This window comes from Seriola dumerili, unplaced genomic scaffold, assembly GCF_002260705.1.
Source record: "Seriola dumerili isolate Sdu_G_001 unplaced genomic scaffold, Sdu_1.0 BDQW01000050.1, whole genome shotgun sequence".
Classification (NCBI taxonomy): Eukaryota; Metazoa; Chordata; class Actinopteri; order Carangiformes; family Carangidae; genus Seriola; species Seriola dumerili.
In genome coordinates this window covers 3,508,974-3,535,303 of record NW_019174305.1, presented here as the reverse complement: position 1 = coordinate 3,535,303, position 26,330 = coordinate 3,508,974, and the positions used below count along the sequence as shown (strand labels likewise).

The 26,330-nt window shown below is 41.2% G+C and overlaps 1 protein-coding gene across 1 annotated transcript in view; it reads right to left on the bottom strand.

Moving 5' to 3' along the window:
* Positions 1–2,779: 2,779 nt before the first annotated feature.
* Positions 2,780–26,330, bottom strand: part of LOC111217897 (potassium voltage-gated channel subfamily KQT member 5-like) — a 130,090-nt gene continuing 106,539 nt past the window's right edge. The window contains exons 5-17 of the mRNA XM_022739919.1: positions 23,598–23,723; positions 21,973–22,083; positions 20,080–20,175; positions 18,966–19,060; positions 16,543–16,569; positions 14,413–14,469; positions 12,453–12,676; positions 9,894–10,002; positions 7,549–7,680; positions 7,118–7,225; positions 4,765–4,891; positions 3,070–4,078; positions 2,780–2,823 (exon numbers count right to left, since the gene is read on the bottom strand). Coding sequence (XP_022595640.1) covers positions 2,780–2,823; positions 3,070–4,078; positions 4,765–4,891; positions 7,118–7,225; positions 7,549–7,680; positions 9,894–10,002; positions 12,453–12,676; positions 14,413–14,469; positions 16,543–16,569; positions 18,966–19,060; positions 20,080–20,175; positions 21,973–22,083; positions 23,598–23,723 — 2,265 coding nt within the window. The remainder of the gene's footprint in view (positions 2,824–3,069; positions 4,079–4,764; positions 4,892–7,117; positions 7,226–7,548; positions 7,681–9,893; positions 10,003–12,452; positions 12,677–14,412; positions 14,470–16,542; positions 16,570–18,965; positions 19,061–20,079; positions 20,176–21,972; positions 22,084–23,597; positions 23,724–26,330) is intronic.

Genomic DNA, 26,330 nt, shown 5'->3' with positions numbered 1-26,330 from the left:
GAAGTTGGTCATTAGTCTATTCGATGTCACTGCTCGGCAGTTCGAGAAATAGATGTTCTGCTCATATTAATAATGAAGTAAGCAATACATTCTGCAGTGAGTCCATTTCATTCCATTGCAGCAAGCAAAAATAATCCAACATTACAGGTAAAAAAAAAAAAGCAAAAAAAGCAAACATTGATTGTAATTTAAATAACATACCTTCTTTTTAGGTAGAAACGGTGGTGAAAAGCTAAATGTAATACAAAGTTAGATTTCTGAATGTTTCTTTCATTGAGTCTGATTCTGAACCAATATGAAGTGCTTTGATAAGACACTCCTATTCTGACAAATTAACATAAACTGTCCTTTAAACCAAGAAATGACATTCAAGATGTGTTTCAATCCTCGGCTGTTGTCAGCTGGACACCGATCGGTGTGTGAAGTAAGCAACAGCTGCTTCCTGTTCTCTCCTCTGGACTGTGCCTAAAATTCTCCACAGCATAATGGACATGTAATGTAACAGCTGCACAGCTGTGCGTGTAATGGGCATTCTTATCTCTACATGTGCATATACAGGTGTATACATGTGTGCATGTGCTTTCAACATAATGCACCTCATACTGGAGCTGACTTGGCACAAGTGGCTTCGGTAAGCATCCAGATATTTGGCAGCTACAGCAGCACTGACTGTCTGGGCTTTCCTGCTGTTCTCCGTAGTTACAGGTTATTATGTTTAGCAAAATAAGATACGCCAATTGAAAGTTTAACTAAAAAGGACCAAATGTTTTAGCGTATTTACTACAAATCACATGCCGTTTCATAAATTTGTCCGACATTGTTGGCAGTGTAATATAAACATCTGTTGGCAGAAACTTGTTTCAATTAATTTCTGTTAATGACTTGATTGTTATGGCATAATGCGAAGGACACTTGACAAAACTATCTGTGCTTAAACTGCAAAACTCCGATACTCCGAAATGCAAAACTGACAAAAATGATCTGACGTTCACTATTACTAATTACTCTGCTAATTGATTTACTGTATGGAAATGAATGAAAACCAGTGGATGCCGGAGACAGCAGAAAACATATTGCCCTCATTCAAGAATGGTCAACAAAAGTATAAATGAACTGTAGTTTAGGAGCTAAAACTTGCATGTTCACTGTTTTGTGATGTGGTACCTTTTAAAGACTCGGGGCAACCAAAGTCAGCGGTTGAGGACAGTAATGAGATGTATTATTTTAGGATATAAACATAAGGAGTTAATTTGGTTTTCTGAAATGTTTTGGAAATAAAATAGGTATAGTGGCAAGAACAGAGAATGAAACATTTGGCAATAGTGAGCAGAGTTTCCCATACATTGATTTATTTGTGGTTGCCTGCCACAATATCAACATAGACCATCACATATTGATTTTCTTTTAAAAAAAAAAAAAAAAAACTATTCCAAATGGCTAAAATCTTATTTCATTAGAGCAGAGCTGTGCGCAGCCCATTGATTCGTTCAGGCACTCCTTGCCCTGCTCTCTCTGTCTCACAAACACATTGACAACAGACCTGTCACCGTCGGACTGGCCATCGCACCGCATTGGTGGCTCAGTGGACCATCAAAAAATCCATAGTTCGTCTCTTTGCTGGTCCTCTCTGTATGCCTTTCATTTGAGGTGCGTATGAGAGCGTGTGCTGGGACTAGGCTCACTGGCCAATCACAATATGCAATTAGCCCTCACTGACCCAACCCGATCCCAAGAACTGAAAGAAGACCAAAGAACGCCATTGAAGTCTCTCGATGGAGAAGATGTTTCTTGCTTGATTGTTGAGCTTGATTTACCAACTGGCTCTGGTGGCAGAGAAAAAAATGGGAACGGTGTAGAATCTGACTGGTTGGAGTTTAGCTTCTGATAGACAGTTCATCTAATCACCTACAAAGTATTTCTTGAAAGCTCCTGCCCTGAAACAGTTTCCAAACAAGTCTTCCCAGACGGTTCTGTGTGACAAACCATCTGGCACGTCACGTTAAAAGACTACAGCTCTCCTGAAATGAAAAGCTAAAACAGGGACTTCATCATCATTGTGATGATGGTTTTGTCCATCCATAAAACTCACCAATGCTATCTTCTAAATTCATTCTTTCAATGTTGTAGTTCTCTACTGTGTAAAACCTCTACAGCTTCCACTCCTCTCTCTCTCCTGCTGTTACTACATCCATGGTTTGAACTTGCTGCGACCCTTCAACTCACTCATTGGACCTGCCTCTTCTTTTAAGCTGTGAGATTTTGCCTGCGAATGTTTAGAGTTTATGGGAAATGGTGTTCATTAAAGGCCACTAAAAAGGTAAATAAACAACGATATTAGATGTTAGGTGTTCATGTCTTCTGTGTAAACTGTATCTTGCTACTCTGAGTACCTAGGACTGAAAACATGCAGTGTTCATGCGGTGTCTCAAGGTCATATATCAACCAACTGTCTTAACGGGGCCAAGTTTAGTTGGTTTCACAGGCTTTTAGGGTCTGTGTTCTCTCTGTGTTCTTTTACAAGGCCCCATCTTTATCTCAGATGTGTCAATCATACTTAAAACAAAGAGTGACTCGTGCAACGACATGTGATCAGCCTGTATGAAAATACTGTGATTCTTATCAAATGGTTCAAATGAAAATTAACAAAATTAAAAAAAAAAAAAAAAAAGAAAAAAAAAGTACCCCTTGTTACAGTCCCACTCTCCCGCTCCATCCAAAAAAGGATAAAATCCGTCTCTGTGAGGTGAGATTTGCGTGCCTTCCAAATTTGTAGCTGGGTCTATTTTAGCCGTACGTGCGGCATGTTCAGCAATTCGGTGCTGCCTGCAGGGGGTGAGGATGGGTGGGCAGTGGCCGGGCTATGGTTAGAGCCCCGGGACCCTGCCCTGCCCCCCGTCCTCAGGAGCTCAGAGGAGTAGTGGTGGGCCTCAGCAGTCCCCTGTGACAGGAAGCAAAATCCCTGTGCCTCTATGTCTCTGTCACTGATAAAGAGGTCCTCCTCACCCCATCCACCTCCACCACTCCTGCCTACACCACCACCACCCCCTCCTCCCCCAGGATCTTGGCTACAGCTGTGGAAGCCAATGGGGGAGTCACTGCTTGTACTGGGGCTTGGAGATGGCAGGCTGTAGGTGTGGTGGGAGTCCTGGACAGCCCCTGGAGGTGCCTGCATCAGGTCCTGCACTGACATGGACTTGCCCAAGCCTCGGTCCGTCTGCCTGGGGCCAGAGCAGCACCCCAGGGCTTGCGGCACCAGGGGCTCCAGCTCCAGGCTCATATGCCTCCTCCAGGAGCCCTCCTCCTTAGTGTTTAGCCTGCCATTGCTGTTGGTGCTGCTCTTTAGCTGCTGCCTGAGTCTTCCCAGCCCCAACCCAAGGCCTAGGTCATCCCTGACACTGCTGTCCTCCATCTTTGTCCCTAGACCTCCACAAAAGTCCTCTATGTCGGGGGATGCCTCTGTGGACGTCACTTGCACCAAGTTGCTTGGGCCACCGCTTCGGCTGGGAGGGAGTGGTGGTGGAAGCCTCGGCAGCAGAGGAAAGCCTCTGTCTCCTACTCCTCCGCCCACTCCACTGCTGATGCTATTTGGGGTGAGGATGGGCGGGGAGCTCCCCACGGCCTCATCAGTTCCACTTTCAGGCGTGGTGGCCTGAGCCTGGGTATGATGATGGTAGGGATGATGAGGATGATGATGGTGATGGTGGTGATGATGATGATGGGGCAGTGGTGATGGACTAAAAGAGGAGGAAGCAAGGCCTGAGGGAGATGTGGTAGAGGAGACATTGAGATTGAGGTTGAGCTCGTTGGGTGGTGCCAGGATGAGGTGGAGTCCTCCCTGGGAAAGGTGGGAGTTGGCGGTGGAGTGTGTGACACAGCCACCAGGGGGAGGCGCTCCACCGCTGCTGACCTGGGTGGAGCAGGACAAGTCCTTGCTGAAGACGGAGGAGTTGTAGTCAGAGGTCTGCTCCAGCTCAAACAGGGGCAGAGAAGAGAGCGTGAGGGCTGAAGACGAGCCTTTACGCAGAACCTGCCGATATATGTCGAGCAGGGAGTCGAGCTTCGACTCAATCGACTGGACCTGTGAGGAGAAAAGGGAAAGAGATAGAGTGTAGAGATATGACAGAAAGAAAAGCAAATTAGTGTGGAGGGAAGGTATTTTAAAGCCACTATGTAAAGTTTGGTATGTGATTATAACAACTTTTAAATCAATATGCTGGTGGCGTAAGGAGGAATGCACATTATCAGAGAGTCTCCCCTGGAAGAAATTCATAGTATTACAGTCGAAAAGAGCAGAGTTTAGCAAAGTTACCGAAATTGTCGTACTCATAAAGTATGGAGTTGGACCTCTGTTTCGAGTATTTATGCTAAGCTAGGCTAACCAAGTCGTGACTCCAGCTCTGTACTTAATGTACACACACAGGATTAGCATTGATCTTCTCATGTGACATTTAGAAAGAAAGCAAATAAGCGTATATCCCATAATTCCTTTAGGTTTTGGAATGAAAACTGAAGTGTTGGACTCTTTAAATCCTCATGAAATCACATAAGATTGAATACTTATTGATTGAACACTTATATTTAATACCAAAACTTATTACAGTCTTTAGCATACTGATACTATGATATATTACCTCACTATAAAGGCCTAGTTTAATTAACTGGCTTATGTTATTTGTCTCAATTATCAGTTATAGGCTGCTGCACTTCAATAGGAGAGGACCACTATAAGAGAACAAAACATAAAACGAGAAGCAACACACTGACCTGCCGCTCCACCTTACAGACGCGACCCAGCATGCTCATGTCCTCTAATATATCGCCATCAGACAGCAGCTTCTCTCGAATCTTCTTATCCAGAGGGATCTGGCCCTTCCCAAGGATTTGGTCCACTCTGGAACACACACACACACACACACACACACACACACACACACACACACACACACACACACACACACACACACACACACACAAGCACATGCAAACACAATAAGACATTAATGATAAAAAGAAAAAGAGTGACGAAGTAGAAATCAACGAGGCAGCCGACAGAGAGGAAGGAAGATTGAAATAGCAACAGTTACCATGAGCCCACTTTCTTTTCCAACAAATACTGTACAAGCAAATGACAGGTTACACTTCCTCACTGGATTTGACAAGTAGTGTATGCAACATGAAACAATACTACCAATCATATAATAATGATATGTTACTAAATCTGTTTCTTGACTTGACTTGAGTAGAATCTTCTATTCTTTTTGTTTTACAGCATCCATCCATCCATTTTCTACCGCTTATCCTCTATTAGGGTCGCGGGGGGGCTGGAGCCTATCCCAGCATCCTTTCGGGCGAGAGGCGGGGTACACCCTGGACAGGTCGCCAGTCCATCGCAGGGCACACAGAGACAAACAACCATTCACTCTCACAGTCACACCTATGGTCAATTTGGAGTAACCAATCAGCCTAGTCCCCATTTGCATGTCTTTGGACTGTGGGAGGAAGCCGGAGTACCCGGAGAGAACCCACACAGGCACGGGGAGAACATGCAAACTCCACACAGAAAGACCCCGCGTCCAAGCCGGGGACTCGAACCCGGAACCTTCTTGCTGTGAGGCGACAGTGCTAACCACTGCCCCACCGTGCCGCCTGTTTTACAGCATATTATTCAAATTCAGTGTCTTTGTCTCTTACATAAACACTGTCCCTGCTCAATCCAGTGAGGTTCAGTAGAATCGGGTTAATAAAGTCTGTTAATCAGGACAGGTGTAAGCCAAGGCATTGTCATGCAGTTATACCAGCGCCAACGTTTTTGAGAAATCAATGTTAAAAGCTTTGACAAGATCCTCCAACACCCACCAGACTTGCATCTGAAAATGTGTGTTTTCCTTGAATATGTGCTTTTGTGCTTTCTTTGAATGGGTGTGGTTTGCCCCTTGATATGGGCATAACAGGTATCTCAAAAGGTGATTTGTGATTTCCATCTAAATGCAACACAAATTTTAACCAAATTTTCTGAAAATAAGCAACAGAAAATACAAATAAATCTCAATTTCAATCCACTACAGGTTTCTACAATTGCTAACTCACATTTCTCTATATTGAATTCACTTTTTCAAAACTGTTCACCCAGTCAACACAACAATGAATCACTGCTTTGATAGAAAATGCATACAATCACCACATCTTTCAAAATTCATGAATTTTCTCACTCAAACTCAACCACCACAAAAAACTTTTACCATGTTTACATACTAGTGTAAAAGTGAAACTAAACTTCTGCTTGACTTTCAGGAGGAGGGGAAGTGAGGCTGGATCCAGAAGTTTTACTTAATTGTATGAGTGATCAGTGGATGGTGTCACTTTTCCTTCCACCTCACTCGGTGGAATCTTTGTGAAGTCATTATGCCAAATACATACAGAGAGATGATCTTGACATATGAATGAAGTAATGTGGTTGAATTAGTGCATTTTGGATGTGAGATTAACTCTGTTTGTTGGTAACATGTTTTGTCAAAAAAATTCTATACTTTGCCAGACCTGCCTCTTCCTGTCTGTTCAGCACCTCCTGCATAAGATAAACTGCATGCAGCAGTTTCAATGAACAATTGGCAACAGCAGGGGGCGCTGTTACAACAGTGATGGCAGGTACAAGTCACAGTTGCACTTAGAGAATCTAGTTTGTGTGTGTGTGTGTGTGTGTGTGTGTGTGTGTGTGTGTGTGTGTGTGTGTGTGTGTGTGTGTGTTATGATATGTTATGTTATGTTTCTGTATGATCTGTGTTAACATCAGGTTGCAACTTTGTGTGAGTGTCCCAGAATTCATCAGAGGAAAAGCCACAACCAGAGTCAATGTATTGTAGAGTTTTGTTAGTGTTAGTAGATGACTGCACATCCAGGACAGACGTGTTAAGGAGCAATGGAGATGTGTGAGGAGAGGCTGTGGGATCATTTCACTTCTATCCTCAATCAGTTCAAAGAAGAAACTTCATACACGTTCTACAATTGCAGTTTTCATATTTTTGAAGACGAACGACCTCTTGAATTGACTGTCTGAAGTGAACTGAACCCATGTGACATGTGAGGGGTGGTGTGGAGGGGGGAGGGGGCATATTCTGACCCCTGAGTGGAGTTCTTTCTGCCCTGGCTGTAATAGAAAGGGAGGGAGGGGGAGGAAAAGGTCTTGGCTCTGCTGCTCAGGGGCTGTGGGCCTACAATCATGTCCAGCCTGTGAGGGAAGCAAACACATGCACACACACACACACATACAAACACACATATACATATGCCAGATACACAATGTAAAAGAACAAACAGACACACATTAGCGTAATATATACCCATGCATTTATAAGGTATGAGTGCGGGTGCACACATAAATGCATATACACATACACACATACACACACATACACACACAGACACAGATGAATCAGTTACAGTGTGGTCAAACAGCCTTAGTTTGACAGCAAACACTTCAGCAATGAAAACTGTCAGCGGATGATGTCATCATGCTGTGTGTGAGTGTGCGTGCTCTGTTGTTACTCCTACCTGGTCTGCAGGCTCTTGATGCGACACAGCATGTCCAGGTGACCGGCCGAGTACTGTTCAATCACATCCTTCACATCGTAAGGACGCAGCGTCTCCTTAAACTTTTTCTTGGCTACATGGAACTTCATAATCCTGCACAGAACGGCAGAGAAATTCACAGAACAGCCACAAGGGGGAGCTCTGATGCAGTCAGAACAGATGACTGGTGGTGACTACATCAACCTTTAATATTTCACAGACTGCAGCTAATGAAAACTCAGCAAACCTTTCCTTTGTTTTTCTGGGTTTTAAAAAGGCGCACAAAATGTGTCACTGCATGCCAACTACAACATTACCTTCACACTAATGCAAACAGTCACAACACCTGAGCAATCACTTCAGTGGACCTTAGAAAAACATCCAGTGAGGTAGTCCCCGGCTTTTTTTTTTTTTTTTGCTGTGTGTGTGTGTGTGTGTGTGTGTGTGTGCGTGTGTGTGTAAAACTATTGCTGTGAAAAAAATTCTGAATTTCTGCAACTGTGGAGCCTCAATGCTAAATTCAAGGGAATTTGGCTGAGAGTTTGAGTCCTTGTGGCGGGAGGAAGGGGCCGGCAAGGAGAGACAGCAATAAAACTGAGCCTTAAAATAGAGTGCAGGGAAACAATTCTTGAATGCAGCTGAATCAAACTATGGACTGGTTGCTGTCACTAGGACAAGTTAAAGGAGCTATTTGTAAGTGTTGCTATCGCTACATAGTCGATGTTAGCATTAACAGCTGTTTACTTACCAGTTGTGCAGAGTGGTTCACCCATTGTTGCGTTTGCAATACAAAAGATTAAAATACATCCCCTGAGTGGCGCTACTTCTTCAGGGCAGACCGGATGCTACAGTATTGAAAAGTGATGTGACAGGGAGGCCAGGCTGGGGCTAGCTAGTTAGCATGCTAACTTTAGTAGAAGAAAAGAACTGATAGAAACAGAAGAAAAACAAGAGAGCTTCTTTCCACCTCAGGAGACAACTCTTGGCGAATAAAGCAATAAAGTTTGATGCTGAACTTGCAAAATTCTTCTAGACTGGTAAGTAAACAGCTGTAAATGCTAATGTTGGCTATGTAGTAATAGCAAAACTTATAAATAGCTCTTTTAAGTTTTTCAGACTTCAGATGCATTAGATGACAGGAGCTACAGGAGCATCATCAACCTCATGAACTAAAGTATAATTGTCATGTTGTTGTGATGGAGAAGTTTTTGTTCAAATGTTGCTAAATTCTGATTGTTAGACAAAAGCACCTTTTTCCAACCTAGCCACAACCACTTCAAACCAGTGAAAAGAGAGAAAAAATACACAATTCTTTAATTAGATAACCAAAACTCACAAAGCTGACTGAAAAAATAGGTTTTTGACGACCTTTAAGCCTTGTTTCAGAAATCTATGAATTCAGGTGATCTCAGTAGTCGAACACACATAAAAAAGAACACTGTCTAAAACAAACAGTCAAACCATAATTCAAAGTTATTTAAAGGTCCCAAATTTTACACTTTTCCTGTGTTTTAGTTTAAGTGTTAATCCATAAGAAGATATATTTGTGGTTTGAACCAAAAACATCTCAATGTAGTTTTACATATCCTCTCTCAAGCTTCTCTCTGGAGCAGGTCAGTGAGCCAATCAGAAGAGAGGAGGCTCTGAGCCTCTCTTCTAATTGGCTGACTGTTTTCTGAGTGATTGCATTAAAATAAAGCAGATTTCAGGTAAACACTCAGAGAAACAAAATCCTGCAAGGTTGGATGGTGGGTCTGGGTGGGCGGGACTTGGGGCATGGCTGAGAGCAGTGACTGCTTTGTTGTGACATCACAAAGTTACAGAAGTCCTGACGGCTCATTTTAAGGCTCAGTTTCTGAATACAGGTTGTGTGCATTTCTGTGGACTGAGCACTTTGATACTTTCACAGTATACCTAGACCTGCTTTATAATTTAAAAAAACATGGAAATCTCACTTTATATATGGGACCTTTATGACTTCATTCTCACAGGTTCAACCCAAACTTACAGTTTCTGTTAAAACTGCGTCTGACTAAGACACACACTGTGTCCTTGTGACATGATCACCTTACATAGCTCCACAGTGATAAAGCTCCCACTAACCATATTACCTCTCTCTCAACATTTTATCCAATCACATGCACCAAAAACGATCTAAAAATAAAAGAATCATCTTCCAGTCACTTTAATCCCCTGAGCTCATTCAATCAGGAGAGCTGCTGAGCGCCAGGGGGTTACAATCAAGGTTTGTTTGCATGCAACCTTGGCAGCAGAAAAATACAGTATTAAATGGATTGATGGAGGACATCTTGTTTCCTTTGCCTCACCTGACAGCTCTGATGACAGACTTGACTGAGGGCAGCAAGTCCTCCACCGAGATCTCACAGTGACAACCCTTCTCATCAAAGCCGTCCTCCCCTGTCATGTTGGAGTCTGCTGCTCAGGAGAGAGAACACAGAAAGGATTCAGATTTTGTTCCTTGAGCAGACCAATTTATGTCACCAACAGCATTTTACAGGAAAAAAAGATTACTGTGAGGCAGAGACTTTACTACTCTAAAACCCCAGTTTACATGCAGTCAGTTATGAGAATCCTCCTACCTGCGAAGAAGCATCTGATTTTATTATCAATCTTCTCTGCATGGTTGTAGAACAGGGAAGTTTTAACTTTCTTGATTATTGTATCACTTGCAAATCACAATCTTAGCAGCATTTCAGTATTTAAACTAATTGTTGCCAGAAGCAAAGATGTAATTCATAAATCCATGTCACTTTCTTATGCATTGTTATATGATGCTCAAGAAAACTTTAGGGCTGCATTATTAGATTTCTGGTGAGAGAATGTGTTGGCAAACAGTTGCCCATTCACATCTAGCTCACAACGAGCCACATAGTCATTCATTTGGAGTCGTGTTTGTGTTCACTTGATGAATAAGGATGGTGAATGAGTCTGGGAGCCTGAAAACCAAAACAATGAGTGTGAAGACCCTTGCTAATGCTAAATGATAATTCTCTATGGGTTTATCACTACAAGCGAACCCTTCCCAGTTAACAAAATGAAACTTCTGGCCCAACATATGCCTGGGTCCTCAGCCCAAGCCCTGCCCATATCCTTCCACACCTGGGCAGATTCAGGCTGTTTTCCTCTGGTATTGGCTGGAAAATTTTCTATAGCATCTGACAATCACACTGTATATGGCCCGGATTTGGGCCGCAGAACCGGGTGTATACTGGTCCAGAATAAATCAAGCATATGGCCCAAGTGTGGGCTAGATTTATTTTGCTATCTGGGTTTTATGTAATAATATTATATGTGTTAGTGCTGCTTTAAGAAACTTAAATTAAGGGTGTCGCAAAGCTGAAATCTAGCTGCATGAACTGCGTTACTCTTAATTTTGTTAAGTAAAAAGGTTAAATGATTTTTCTCAAGATCTGATAACATTGATATTGGGGATTAATCAGGTTTCAATAGGGCAAACAAATAGACTGAATGAATTTGACTGGAATGAAGTTGACTGATCTGATAGACTGACAGAGAAAAACAGTTTTGAGCTGCTGTCTAAAGAACAGGCCTCTGGTGTGCCTGCAGATATATTGCTAACAGTGCAACTTTGTGACAAGACAGCTCTGTTTATGGGCCTCCTGAGTTACAACACCTGCAGACTGCAGAGTGTAGCTACTTGTTCTGTTTAACCAAATATTGCAAATTACCTTGGTAAGTATCACTTAATAGTGCACAGCATGTATGTGCTCAAGTGTTGTGTGATACACCAAGTCAAACCTGCTGATTATTAAGACAGAAATAGACTTGGTTTGAGTCACCAGATGAAAATGTTAAACAGGGCTGATTAATAATTTCCTCCATTAAATATAACAAACATTTTCCACTAAAAACACCTCTCATTTCACTTCTAATTAAGCCATAATGAAAGGAAAACATTTCCAATCCTCTACCATCTCATTCAACAAGTCAGTGAACGATCAGATAGAGCGTGGCAAACCAGCCAACCAGTATGGTTTTGGCTAGCTTGGTCATTGATTCCTCTCCACCAACAGGCCACAGCCAGCTGGCTGGCTCTGACACCCCATATGGCTGCTGGAGCTCAAACACCCCCACCCTCCATCAATCCACCACTCAACCCACAAACACCAACTGGCTGTTACCCAGGAGGGCCTGCCAGGCCGGCACTGCTAGGCCAAAGAAAGGAAGTGAAAGCAACCATTAGCATTCCTCCACTCGGCTGCTTGAATTAGTGGGTAAAACCAGTTCTGGTGGGTTTTACGGTCGGCCAATAAGCGTCATTTCAATATATGTAGTGAAACTGCTTGGACTTAAAGGAATGGTTCAACATTTTTGAAATAAAAAAAACCCATTGCGTTCTTGTTGACAGTTTGATTGATGCCACTTTCATTTCTAGCTGTTAAGTATGAAGCTGCAGCCATGAAGGGGCTACCTGAGCTAGCATACAGTCTGGGAGCAGAGGAAACAGCTTGCCCAGCTGGTTTATACACTTGGACAAACTTGTACAAAGCAAACGAGAGCAGCATGTTAATTGGTGAGTTTAAGAGGTGCTTATAGGTGGAATATTTTAACCTTTAATCAGAGCTAAGACAGCTAGTCCTCCCTGCTTCCAGTCTTTTGTGAATGGACAGACATAAGTGGTATTGATCTTCTCAGCAAGATATTGAGTACATGTATTTTACCAAAATTTTGAACAATTCCTTTAAGATATTTTCAAATATGATTTTTGGAATTTCTTTGCACTTAAGATGCATCAAAACACTATTTATCATCTCATTCAATGGAAGTATTGTGCCAGGTACTGTGATTGGAGAGAATGACAATAAATTCTACTTCACTCTTAACGGCAGGACGGAGTCACTTACCATCAGTGGTGGAGCGGGATTGGCTCTTAAGGCGGAGTGAAGGTCTGAAGCGCGTGCGGTCATTGAAGCTCCAGCTCTTCTGTACCTTAGCCGGGCTGGTGCCTTCTGTTCCGGCCTCAGCCACCGGTGACCGCCGGTCATTCACAGAAGACGTCTGCCTGTTCTTGATGCTCTGACCTCGGGGGCTTGCCATCCTCACCCGCTCCTTGAAGCTCAACTTCTGGCTGTGGAGTGAAGTTGGGATGAATAATGGTCCCGAGGGCGAGTTGGAGTGAGAGGGATAAGAAGGGAGAGGTGTAGTGAAGAGGTGGAATGACAGACAGATAAAGATTTGTTAATGATATAAGTTTCAGAACAACAATATAAATTATCAAAAGCTTTTGGCAAAATGCATTTCCCTTGCACGATTTAACCACATGGAAAACCATCATCCAGAACTTTACCTACCAATACAAGGATGAACAGCTGCAGCACAAGATGGAGAAAGACCAACATGCATTGCAGCATTAAAGCATTACAAAATGCAAGCTCGGGTTAGGTATGATGCTTCAGCTGTGTGTTTGAGTTGTGCCTGGATGTGTGCATCTACAGTGGGGTCCAACAGTCTGAGACCACTTTTGGACCCACTGTATAACAGCTACAGTATCTCGTTCTCTGTGACCGGTCAGTGAGCATGTTGCCTACAGGAACAGTCACATTGTTGTATCAAATGGTTATATGTTGTTATAGTTGATTTTTCTGATATCATATGTCACTTTACCATACACAACAGAAAATCTTCATTTAAAAGGTTTATTGCACCTTAGTTAAAGTGTCACGACAGGGCGGAGTAATGGAAGAAAATAATTGGTAATTACTTTGTGGAAAGTGAATGACCAGGACGATGAGAAGTCAGGAGGTGGATGATTATGTGTTTGTGCAGCTGCAACGACTGCATGCAAAGGCAGTGCACAGGCAACAGGCATGGCTAATCTAAATGCAGTCAGTGAAGTGGTCCTCTATCCTGTATGTTGGATTGAACATGTACAGTTCTACTTCAAAGGATCGGGCAGGTGATAGTTTGTCCTCTATTACTCTTACTGTCAACAAATCAAAGACCAAAACTAAAAATGTGTCTGTCAGTACTCTCTGACTCTGCTCCCACTGGTTCTTGTTGAAAATGTAAATTGGTTCACACACATAGTCTATACAGTAGTTTCAAAAAGAAGGTACAAATTGTGCATTTGTATTTGTATAAATTGGTGCATTTGTAAACTGAGCTACTTTCAGCTGCAGATTCATACACTAGAGAGTGTTAACAACAGCAGGATGGTGCATGTGGGATTGAGTCAAAACAAATTACAGTTGTCATGTTCATGGTAATGAAGGAACATGTTGCCCAGTGTGATTCACTCACTGATTCATTGCTAGTTTTGGTCTTTTCATTGGATTTGTTGGAAATAAAAAACATATAATATCACCAGACTTATCTGTTAAAGTTATTGTGTCTATAGAGACACATGTGATACGTGTGTGTGAGTGACAGCAACATGTCATAACTAGTGCAGGGGATATTCTAAAGTTTGCATCAGGGAAGCGGGAAGTGGAGTGTGACAGGAGTTGTTTAGATGCAACGCCACCATAACAACAGTCTTTAACGCAAATTCATTTTCATGTCTCTGATGAAAAATCTTACAAATGTCAATCATTTAACAGAAACTGACACCTGGCACAAATGTTCTTAGAGTAAATGTGGTTAAAACCAAAATCACAACAGGCAGAAGTAGCGCATTACTCAGGCAAAGATCAAACAGAGGCAGATAGTGTGCTACTATAAAGGCGACTAATGTCTCCCTGCTAGATTTACTGGCTCTGCCCTCTCCGAGGCTGCACAGCCTCCTACAGATACCCATGCACCAAGAATTAGTCAGCATTCCCAAAGAAAAATGTCATGTGACACGGGAGCAGAAACGCTGTGTACCTATGTTTCCGAGTGGTACACCTCCTCAGTAGCTTCTGTTTATTACTATGAATTTTACTAAAAAACCAAGGGGAGATAGACAAATGGTGATGTGTTACACGATGCAGAATTAGAGGAGAGAAAATGTTAACCTCTGAATGTTTTGTGGATGAGATATTGCATTTGCCACCTTATAACCCTTTGCCCCATTTTTCTTTTTTTTTTCTTTGCTCCATTTGTTTCTTGCTTATTTATTTCTTACTCTATGTTGCATGGAGTCAGTCTGGATGAAATGCCTGACATGTAAATGCAATGATCCCTGGGTCAGACCTTCTGTATGCAGGCTGTGAAGTATAAAGTAATATTTCAGAGTTTCTGTTGGCATTTCAGTTTGTCCACCACTGACATTTAGAAGCAGCAGAACGGAGGCAATTGAGCTTAGTCGAGGAAAATGAACATCTACAGCACAGCACCATTTGAAAAAGGCTGCAATTTAGTGACTCACACACTTCATGTCGATATCCCTCATTTAACTGTGTGAATTCAGCTGGGCCACGGCAACAAGTGCCTGAGTCACCAGCATGAGGCCAGTAACCTTTAGACAGACACTTGTGGGTTCTCTCAGGGTATTAAGATGCAGACCTTGGTCTTGTTTTTCGCTCCATAGCTGGGTTTTTATCACTGCACTTCGGTGATGCATTACTTTGAAAATTAATAAATAAATTTAGCTAATAAATAAAGTAAGGCAGCTCCACTCGGACTGTGCAGAGCGGCTTTTAATCTCTCCAGCTCTGCAGTGGAGATGTTAACGGGGGAAAACATAGGTGGAGAGTGGAGCTCTCCTCCCTCGCTCTTAAGACATGCTCAAGATTGCGTGGGATGATTTCTGGGCTGACTCTCATCTCTTCGTTTGGTTATTTACTTTATTGACTTTTCACATTCTTTGGCTTCTGCTCTGCAATGTGGTATAGTTCATACTATACGACACCAGGCTCGAGGGAAAAACAGCTCGACTGGCTTCAGTTTGCTGCGGTGGTTCGCAGACAAACATTTACTCAGTGTTTCATAACTGCAAACACAACATATTACATCACTAAGCCCTCACTGCCCCGCATGCTGTCCTCCCCTGATGTTGCTAAAAATGCATTAGCTCAAAGACAAACATCAGGAGCACTGATTTCATTTAAAAATTGGTCATATGAAAGCACAGAGTCACAGGAAATGTCATTTATAAGTGTAATAAATACCTGACAGAAGAGGGACGGTGTGTGTATGTAAAAGTGTGTGTGTGTGTGTGTGTGTGTGTGTGTGTGTGTGTGTGTGTGTGTGTGTGTGTGTGTGTGTGTGTGTGTGAATGATTGCTTGTATTTGAGAGCCTCAGCATGTGCACACGTGTGTTTTTGGGGAGGAGAAGTGATAAGAAGAGAAAGGTAAAGCACCAAACATCAAAGGAAAAGACAAAACAACGAGTCATAGAAAGTGCCAGTGTAAAAGTGGCTGTAAGCAGGGGCTACATTTCATCACTCACAACCTTCCAGTTAGAGCGACTTTACTGTCTCAGTTACAGTGAAGTTCACACAACAGTCGGGCAACAGGTGTGTGGGCATCGTTTGAAATTTTTAGATATTAGTGCAGATACAAGATCTTAATTTCTATCCAGATACCAAAATAAAGGTTCTATGATATCTTGCTAGCTATCTTATATCTTATAGCTACATCTTTTTAGCTACACTAATCAATATTTGTATATATATATATATATAAAATGATGATGTAATGATACAGTGATTGCTCATAGTGATGAACTCATCATCATCATCATCATCATCATCATCATTATCCGACTCTGCTGTTTTGTATTTTAACATCTTTCAGCTGATGTTTCGGCTTCAGGGCAACTTCATTGTTTGTTTCAGTCTCATCAACCTTAAAACAGCGTTCCACAAGAAACAGCTAAAGAGCTGGACAATAACAGGAGCTGGGGGAGGCCAAAAATAAGATATTTTCTTTCCTTTAACTAATGAGGCCTAAATAAAATCTAAGTTTGTTTATGTTAAATAATGTATGTAAAGGTGCATTTCAGTCAAGTACCCAGGCCTACACAGCTACAACACCATGGAAGACAGTGAATGTTCAACAAAAGTCACAAACCTTGTAGTTGACTCTCCCTGCTCCTTCCTGTGGGTGATGAGACGAAAAATATATATATATATATTAGAAAACATCTTTTCATAATACTGACTGGTTTTATCCCATTTACTACAAATCATGTAGATGTTTAACCATACAGAAAACCACTCTGCTGTGTTCGAGAAATTTCAGGTTATTTTTGTAGCATATAAAAATGTGTTAGCAAATTCTTGAAACTTGTTTAAGTTGTTTATTCAAAAATGTTGGGCACACATGTTAGGTTTACATGATTTGTAATTAAGGAGTTAAAACCTGGAAACACACTGCTATGGTCCTTTATATCAGCATGATAGGAAGATTTATGTATTAAGGGCTTTGTCTGCAACTGTTGCTTTTTTTTAAGTGCAGAGGAGGACAGCTACACATCAATCAATAATAAGCATTCCAGGGGAAATAGTCCTTAACAAATAGCAGGCTCACTACAAACATGCAGGTCGATGCAGACTGTCCAGGCAAACTAAGGAAGCACTTGCAAAAAGAGAAGGTAGTGACTAAGTAACTGAAGATTTGCCACTTAATCATTTAAAGGAGTGTCTTTGTAATCAGCGCGTGTGTTTTATACATTATGATCATAACCGTACACTATATGCCTTGCAGATGGTTTTCCTAATATTTCCAGGCTCCGTACAGGTTTCCGAGCTACAGTATGTCATATACATACACACGGGGGTCGAAAACAAACCTGAATGAGTGTTTAACTGGGAGATCAGAATTCAAAGTTGGAGTTCTGCCATAAACGGCAAGAACTGCGAAAATAATGTATGGAAAATGCTCAATACACCAGGAAGGAAACCTCCTGGTTAGCTGAGAGTGCATCAGCAGATGTGATCAGTCCATTTTACACAGACACTGGTAACACATCAGTTATACATCCAGTGTCTGGTAAATTCAGATGGCAAACAGCAGGAAATCCATACATGCTGATGTTACTATTATAATATATAGAATGAGTGAGGTTCTGTGGCAATAGCTTGTGCAGCAGGCGAACAGCAGGAATCTCATATATGCTAACATTACTTGTGTAAATAGGACTTTTCTGTTTTTAATCTGTGCGACACACATGCCATTTCTCAGTAGCTGCTACAGCTAACTGTGTAGTTTTGGTTTGTGATGTTACTACTACTAGGTGTGATTTTTCAGGTTCCATGTGTCGTGTTAGTGAGCTAGAGGTGAAAGAATATCTGGCCTCTAAACGGTTTATAATTTGACTGGTTTCTAGCAGGTTGCTGTGCCTTCACACCTAACCTGGTTATTTTGTCTAAAACGAACCCTGGTGTCTTTTCCCAGTTAGTGCTGTTTGTTTAGGCTTGTGTTAAAGCTGTTGTTGTTGCTGGTGCTGGTGCATTAAGTCCATTGAAAAAAATCAGTAACGTAGAGATCCCACAGTAATACCCCCTGGAATATTGCTTTACAAGAAGCTTCTTTTTTTGTCATCTCTCTGTCTGTTTGTCATTATTCATAACATGGTGTCGATATGCAGTCGTTCAATACTAGTATTGCTTAGAATCACTTTCTTCTTTGACAGTAATCTACATTATGAAGATAATGTCCCAGTTAAATAAATCAAAGTACAAATGTGAAATCAGCCTACATGGTGAAAATGTCCATACATACTGTAAGCTCTCATAACATTGTGGCAATGAGTTTTCTGCCTCCGTGTGTGTGCATTCTCATTTGTTAGTTCATGGGAAACCCCTCTATAATGATCCATACTGTATCTCCATGTATGGATATGCCACCTGCCAAAGCTAACGGCAAACAGAATTATATGCACTGTACCTCTAAATCACTCAGGGCATTAGGGCTGAGTGGCTGCCCAATTTAAGGAGACTGAAGTGTTGCAAATTCAAAGAAAGCTTGATCGGCTCATTGAGGCCACAACTGCTGTAATAAATAGATATATCACAGAGGGTGAATGCTAAAATTGCTGCCTCAGCCTCTCAAAGTGACAGCAGTTAAACTACCAGGTCCATTGAGCACTCAAACTGCCTGTAGTCAAACACAGAGAGCTTGACCCAGTGGGAATGGTGTTGAGGGATAAAATGTTCATTTATATAATAATAGCAAAATTTAAGGTTTTAGAGATGTCTTTGAAGTCAGCGGTTTTTTCTTAATTCAAGCAAGTTGAGATTAACGGAGCCTGGAAATTATTAGTCTTTCTGATGGCTGTGAACCATTTTCCATTAAGAAAAAAGAAATGATCAAAATTAATGCATTTATATGTTCAATAAAGAGAAAAAAAGCAGATACATTAAACAATAAGACAGACCAGACTTTAAAAAAGATGAATAGTAACTTGAAATGTACATAATTGAATTATAAGGAAAGATGGCTAGAGAGCATAAACACCAAATACAGACACCAGCTGCCATAGTTGTACCTACTTTGTAGGGCTGCAGGTATGCAACGCCTTCAAGTGAGGCTTCCAGGTAGCAATGGAAACCGAGTTCTCATCAGCCGCATAACTACGCCAAACACACTGCATGCAGAATACACAAAACCAGGAAGGAGAAAAAAGTACAAAGAGGAGACCCCAAAAGAAAAAGATAAATGGAAAGAAAATAAAATAAAGACAAAAAAAAACAAAGCCAAGGAAGGAGGAAGAGTAGGAAGAGGAGGGAGAAGATCAGGAGAATAGAAAACAAATAAAAAAAAGCTGATTAGTGAAAACAAAAAAACAGGTGTTTCACACGTCTGTGGTTGAGCGGAGGTCAGGCATGGATACATGCCTGTGGGAAGGCAGGAGGCTCTCATAGTGCCGCCATGTGGCGTCCAGGTAGGGCCTGGTGCTGTCGGTGGAATAATAACGCCACGCAGCCTGGTACAACATGGGGGCGGACAGGATGAAGAAGAAGAGGAGGAGGAGGAGGTGGTGGTGGTGGTGGTGGTGGGAAGACAAGGGGAGGTAGAGGTCAGGACGAGGGTGAGATGGGAACATAAGATGGGAGAGAGGGGAAGCCAAAGAGGAGGAAAGTGGTGAAGCGTGGGAGGAAAGTAGGTGAGAGAGCAGGGGAAGAAAAGGAGGTGTATGGAGAAATATATGAGGAGGACAACATGAAATCAGCACCACTAAAATTCAGGATGACACACAATGAGTGTGAAGATCAGGCTGGAAAAGATGGAAATGTGTGATGCAGAAAAGAGGGGGAGGCAAGAATGGGTTTGCCAAACTTGTGTTTTTGGGCTTAAACACAGGAGAATGAAAGGAGTGAAAAAACCTCCTAGAGATTAAAGAGTCTACTGCAAAGTGAGGATGAGGGGGCACAGGGCTGAGTGAAGCTACCGGCTCTGTACTTTTTATTGGGTAGGTTTTTGGAGAGTCCATGGAAAAAAAAGAGAAACTGGAGAATAATAAAATCATTTAAGGCTTTTAATCACATTTTATATTAGGCAGATATTCAGTTCTCTTCGCTACATCAGCGACAATATTTTTATTTTCCAGCCCAAAACTGGCAATGTGTGCTAAAGAAATAGAAGGGAGGGGGCTCTGTGCTTTACCTGGATGAGGTAGGCGGCTGGGTTTCTCCTTTTCTCAAAGTGCTTCTGTCTGTGCTGCTCTTGGACCTTCAGGGCAAAGCCCGAGCCCAGAATACCCTGGTATGATATTAACAGGAATAAATACTGGTACATTCGTACGCCAAAGACTGTAAAGTGTCACTGAGCTGCAGAGAAAGATGTAACTCTAATGAGAACCTCCATAGGCATAGTTTGACATTTCGGCAAAAAAGATATTTGTCTGGCAAAATATCAGCGTGCAGATGCAATGATCAGGTTTGGTACAAGTCTGTGAAACATAGTCATCTACTGCTAGCAACATTAGCATTGTAGCTAAGGTGGTGCTGTTTAGTATAGCACCACTGGGAGTTCCAGAGTAGTAAATACTGTGCCAACCAATGCGCGCACAACGCTATTGTTATTAGACTATGTTGTTAGACTATGGCTTTTCTGCTGTAAAGTGAATATGCTTTCATAGCTGTGCTTTAAGTAGGGCCTGAGTCCGGTGGCAATTAGCTTAGCTAGCATGAAGTCTGAAAGCAGGGGGAAACTTGCCTCTGTCAAAGTTTAAAAAAAAATACACCTAGCAACACCTCTAAAGGTGAAAAATTAACACATTGTATCTAATTTGTTTAATTCATACACTAACAATGTAAAAACAAAAGATTGTGGTTATATGCTCTAGTAGCACTGACTTCCTGGAGTGTTGTCGCCTCCTTGAGGTTACCAGGCAATAGACAGAGACACTCCACAGTTGAACGAAAGAAATAGTTACACTATTTAAGTCCTAAAACCACATTTACGTTTACATTTCTGTTTGTATATGCATTAAACAAATGAGATGCCACATGTTAACCAGAGACCTTGTGAAGTGCTGGTAGGTTTATTTTTTTTAACTTTGGACAGAGCCAGCTGCTAGCTGTTTCCTCTCGCCTTCAGGTTAGCTCAACATTATGCTAAGACAACTAATAACGACGAAGATAACTTCCTGGCTCTAGCTCCATAGTTAGTACAAACATGAGAGCAGAATCATTACTCCCATCATCTCACTCTCAGCAAGAAATCAGTTTATTTCCCAAAATATACTATGAAAGCTATACAATAAAATATAAATGATAAAAATACACAACTGAAAATGAACTATATGCTGTAGAATTCTTTTTACATTTACTTCTTTTTTTCAGGCTTTTGATTAACGAGAAGATTCTATGAGTCTACTTTGATGTGATTAAAGCAGAAATTAAAGGTTCCCTGTGGAGTTTTCTCGTAAATAAAAACTGTTTGTATTCACTGTTTCTCATCAAAATACCTTGTATCTGTGTGACTGAATGGATTTCCTTCCTCATGAAAAATTGCAAAGTTGATTTTTTTAATATTTTGAAATCTGCATTGTGCAGATCCATGTTTACATTGGCAAGCATTCTTCTTCCCTGCCTTTTGCTGGCATATTACTAGGATTTTTTTGGCATGTTATCGCCAACAACTCTCCATCAGTGGAATAGTGTGAAACTGTTGGCAGGAATGTGTATGTGTATACACTGTTGTGCAACTGCTCATCAACATCACTCAATAAGCCACTGGAGGTAAGAAACTCCTCAGGGCACCTTTAATTAAAGCTAGAATCACACAAAGTCAGTTGAGTCACTTCAATCGTCATATCAAAACCCTTTCACTTAGTAGTAAATATTAAACTTAGTAAAATTTCACCTCCTTACAATATATATTATTTTTAGTTGAGCCTCACAGGCCTGCAATCAAACATCGGCAAAAAAATATGAACTTAAATAACCGTCTGGCTGTGTAATTCGGAAAGCGATCTTTCAGAAGAGGATTAATAAGTTCTCTTACTCTCTGAAAAGCAAAGTGAAAGGAATCACTTAAAGAGTTTGGACTCACTGCTGGCAAGGCAAAGAAAGAGATGCCCAAGAGGGCGAACCCTGCAGAGAGCATCCGTCCTGTCCACGTCTTTGGTGTCTTGTCCCCATAGCCAATGGTTGTCAGGGTGATCTGTCAACACAGATAATGAATAATGAGGCCCTGAATGATTGCCATATTGACATGCCTCAGAAATTAATGAAATACCAGGACAAATATATGACATTAACCATGGTGCAAGTTGTATGTAAGCTCCTTTGTCAATACAGTAAATGCTCTATACTGTGGCGGTAAGTAGTTCCAATGAAAACTGTGTGCAACCTGGATATTGTTTCTTGAAAGACATACATCACTTTCTCATAAGGCACCCTTTATGTGGGCTTCATAAACTGTCAGTAATTACCTTATTATTGGTCAATGAATAGCTTGTTAGGGCATCAGAGCATCAAAAACTAGGAATGATTGCGTTCTGATTGCGTTCCTGGTTATTTATCATTAGAAAGTCATTAGTTACAACTTATTATTTAGCTTACGCATGGTGCCTTAGTAATATATGTTTCTAAATGTTTTTTTTTTTCATTTGTTTGAGTAGAAAAAAGAAAATTTAATTCACTTCTGTATTATTGAGGTGCAGGCAGATGTATCAAAAAAAGCCCACTGAACTGAACCTATCAATATGGATACATCAGGGTACAAGCGCCCCGAGGCAAAAATAGAAGTAACATTTAGAGGGTTCATTTGGATGCACCTGTGGCAGACCTCTGTGGGTTCAACTTAATCTGTTAGTGTTTTTGTGAATTATAAAATATTTATGATTGGTCTAACTAACCTAATATTTTCAGTACTTGCTTTTCTGTCTTTTTCTTTAACAACTCTGGGTGAAACGTCTCTTGATGTGCATAACTGCATTATATTTACATGTTGTTCCTTTCGCTTTTTGCTTGATTTTGCCACACAGAGACATGATTTGAAAAGATGCCTTCAGGCACTGCAATCACATCTTAGTGATTACACCTATGTGGAGGCTTTGTAGGAGTGGGTCTGTTTGGCCTTGGCTCTACAGTCACAGATGAAAGCCTGTGGCTCAAATGTTTATTCTGTCTTGACTGAAAAGATTTCTGAAGCACAGTATGTGGGTTGTGTTGTCCTTTATGTGTTGACGCTATGAGCATGATTGGTAAAGACACAACGAGAGGCCATTTTTACAATAATGATTCATAGTGATTGTACTTAACTCATGAAAATATTCCCAGTGAATGGAGCCATCCACATGTGTTCAGCAAAAGCCGGAACGCAGCATTTAATGCAGTGTGTGTTCATTATTTAATGGCAGGGGCAAATAAACCTGGCTGTGAACTGGACCTGGCACGTCGTGCAAGGCTCTTGATTGCGTTCAGTGCTGTGTTTGTCTGTGTGTCTATCTGCCTATCCATCTATACATATATTTATCTAACTCTCCCTCTGTTTTGTCAGGTTTACCACACTGCATTATCTGTCATTCAGGCTCTGATTGCTCTGCACGACAAAGGTGGATGCCGCCATTTGGTACCATTATGATTTTTTGAGTCATTTTACGAGCAGTGCATCATTTCCATTATGAGTCTTTACTGAATCCTGGCAGGCAGAGCATATTCCTCCTAACTCACCGTGCCCCACCACAAGGCATCAGCGTAGGTGGCAAACTCCTTGTTGAACTTGTTCTCAACAAGGTAAACGAGGAACGAAGAGAAGATGAGAACCAGGAAGCCGATGTACCAGGCAGTTACCAGCTCCTGCAGGCAGAGTTCAAAACTGACCATTAGTGTGTGATCATGGAAAAAAAAGGGAATTTTGTTGATGCACAACCACTTTGGCATATGAACGTTCACCGTAGAGCAACTTCAATCGGCTTTTCTGTGAACTCTGAGGACACAGAAGGTGATACAAGGGAAAGTTATGACCTGTTATTGAATCTGTGTTTTACTGTAAATCCGCTGGGTGGGAGCTATTCATAGAAACCCAAATACAAAAGTGCAGAGGAGCAGGAACATATAACATTAAGGTTATTAGATGGGAACTTCTTGTCATGTTTCACTGAATTAATAGCAGCAGATAGAAAAGTTATTCTGATCACAAAGCAGATGTAGATGAAGAAAACTCCTGTTCTACCTATATGCCTGTTATAAAAACAGTTGTGGGACGAGTATTGGTTCACTCAAGTAAAAGTAACAACACAGCGAAGTAAAAATTCACCATTACAAATAAAAGTCCTGCATGAAACGTCCTACTTAAGTGTAATTGTACAGTTGTAGCTGGTGGAGCAACTTTGGGTAGTTTAGTTCAGTGGTTCTCCTCCAAAGGGTCATAAATCTGAGGATTCATACCATGACTAATGGGAGAGGAAAAACACCTCCCCCCTTCTATTACACAAGCTTGTGTTAATTTTTTGGACACTGCCAAATATTTGCTCTTAGTTTTTAATGAAACCATGTGTGTTTAGAGTTAGAAATCACTATTAGGTGGAACTGCTAACAACTCATAGACATGGCTTCTTTTTTTTTTTTTTAAGACCAAAAGGGTTTGAAACCACTGTGTTGGATTTTATGAACTTGAAATATTGTTTTAACTAAAGCTGTCAAGCAGATGTAGTGGAGTAACTGTGAACTGTGGTGGAGTATAGTAAGTATAAAGTCGTTTAAAATGGAAACACTCAAGTTCAAGTACCTCAAAATTGTAGTTAACGACTTGATAGCCTAAATGTATTTAGTCACTTTCCACCACTGGTATTAAGATGATGATGTCAGGAGTGAATCACACTTAAATTGAGCTCATTATGTATGTCGAGGCAAGAACATGAAGTCATTAATGCAAACCAGATCAAGTATCAGGTTTGGGGTTGGGTCAGGACACTTTGTTGTGTTTCTCCATGCCTCTGTAAAGCACTTGTGCCTGATCGGTGGTATATAAATAAACTTGCCTTGCCTAAAGCTCGGGGCTTATTGGGCCAGGGTCAGGTTTGTTTATTTTTAAATCTAATTTATTAAAAACATTTATTTTATCTCTGATTCAAACAGGTATCATGTGTTGTAGGTAGATATACAGCCCAGAGATACAGACTACTGCATTACTGCATTACAGCTGCATTAGTCTGGTGAGCTAACAGTCAGTAGTGGATGAAACAAAACAAAAACTGCCTCAGGTCACAGCTTCTATGGTTTTATTAGTTTGCCTTCACTTGGAAGAGATGCTGTGGACCAGATTTAGAGACTAATTACTTTCCATCTACAGTGGCTGGGCAGGTAGACTCAGGTCAGGACACGAGGCTGACAGTAAGGTTCAGCTGGGTTGGGGCTGGGATATGATCTCATTTAAGGCTCATGCTGACCACCAAACTACACAGCTCTTCACACAGATGATTATTGTGGGTAAATACCCAGCCCAACTGCTTACTGCTCCAGCTAATGCTAGCCACTGGACACTGGGCTCTGCTGCAGTGAAAGCTAAACACGCCCTCTACCCCCTCAGTCTTCATCCACGCATCATCGCTGGGTCACACCGAACTGAGGTAGAAGTAAAAAGAAGTTTGTGGGTTTGTATGGGTTATGGGTCGACTGAGGCGGAGCACAACAAAATGTGCATCCATGGTTGTTATGCGAATAGCAGGAGTTGGTTTGTAAAGACAAACTGGTGGCATTAAGACCAGTGGAGTAGGAGAAGAGAGGAGCGCCGTCAAAATCTCAAACAGTGAAAAACAATGTAGAAAACATGTTGGAAATACAGCATATTCATGTTTATTGAAGGAATGTAACTTATCACTCTGCACACATCTGATGTTTTTTGTTTGCTCCTGCTTTCAGTCTCTTCAGCAAACACAGTCACATGCTTCATGTTCATATTTGCTTACACCAATTTCATAACGTCAGACGAGTGTAAAACATTTTGCGATAATTTCAGGATCTATTTTTTTATCATTTCCAGTGTTTCCATTCCATTTTTTTTTATGAGCAAATTGAAAATGTGCATAAAAACAAGTGGATGGAAACACACCTCATGACTCCCTTAATAAAGTGAATCTGACCAGGCGATCAACAGATTTTCCAAATATTCAAAGAAAGTCAAAGTGGATATACTGTACTGTAATGTACACTACATATTGTATTTGGAGGTGTTTAATGTTTTGAGTATCCTATCTACATAATGTTAGAAACCCCTCACAATATAATACATCTCCACTAATGATTGTTTGAGTCAACACAACAACATTAAGCTGCAGTAATACAATTTCTCTAATGACCCAATTTACATGTATTCATAATAAGCATTTACTAAAACCACATTTACAAGCCTCTGTGAAAAATGAAATTCAACTAGCATCGAACTGGTTATGTTCATGACATTAA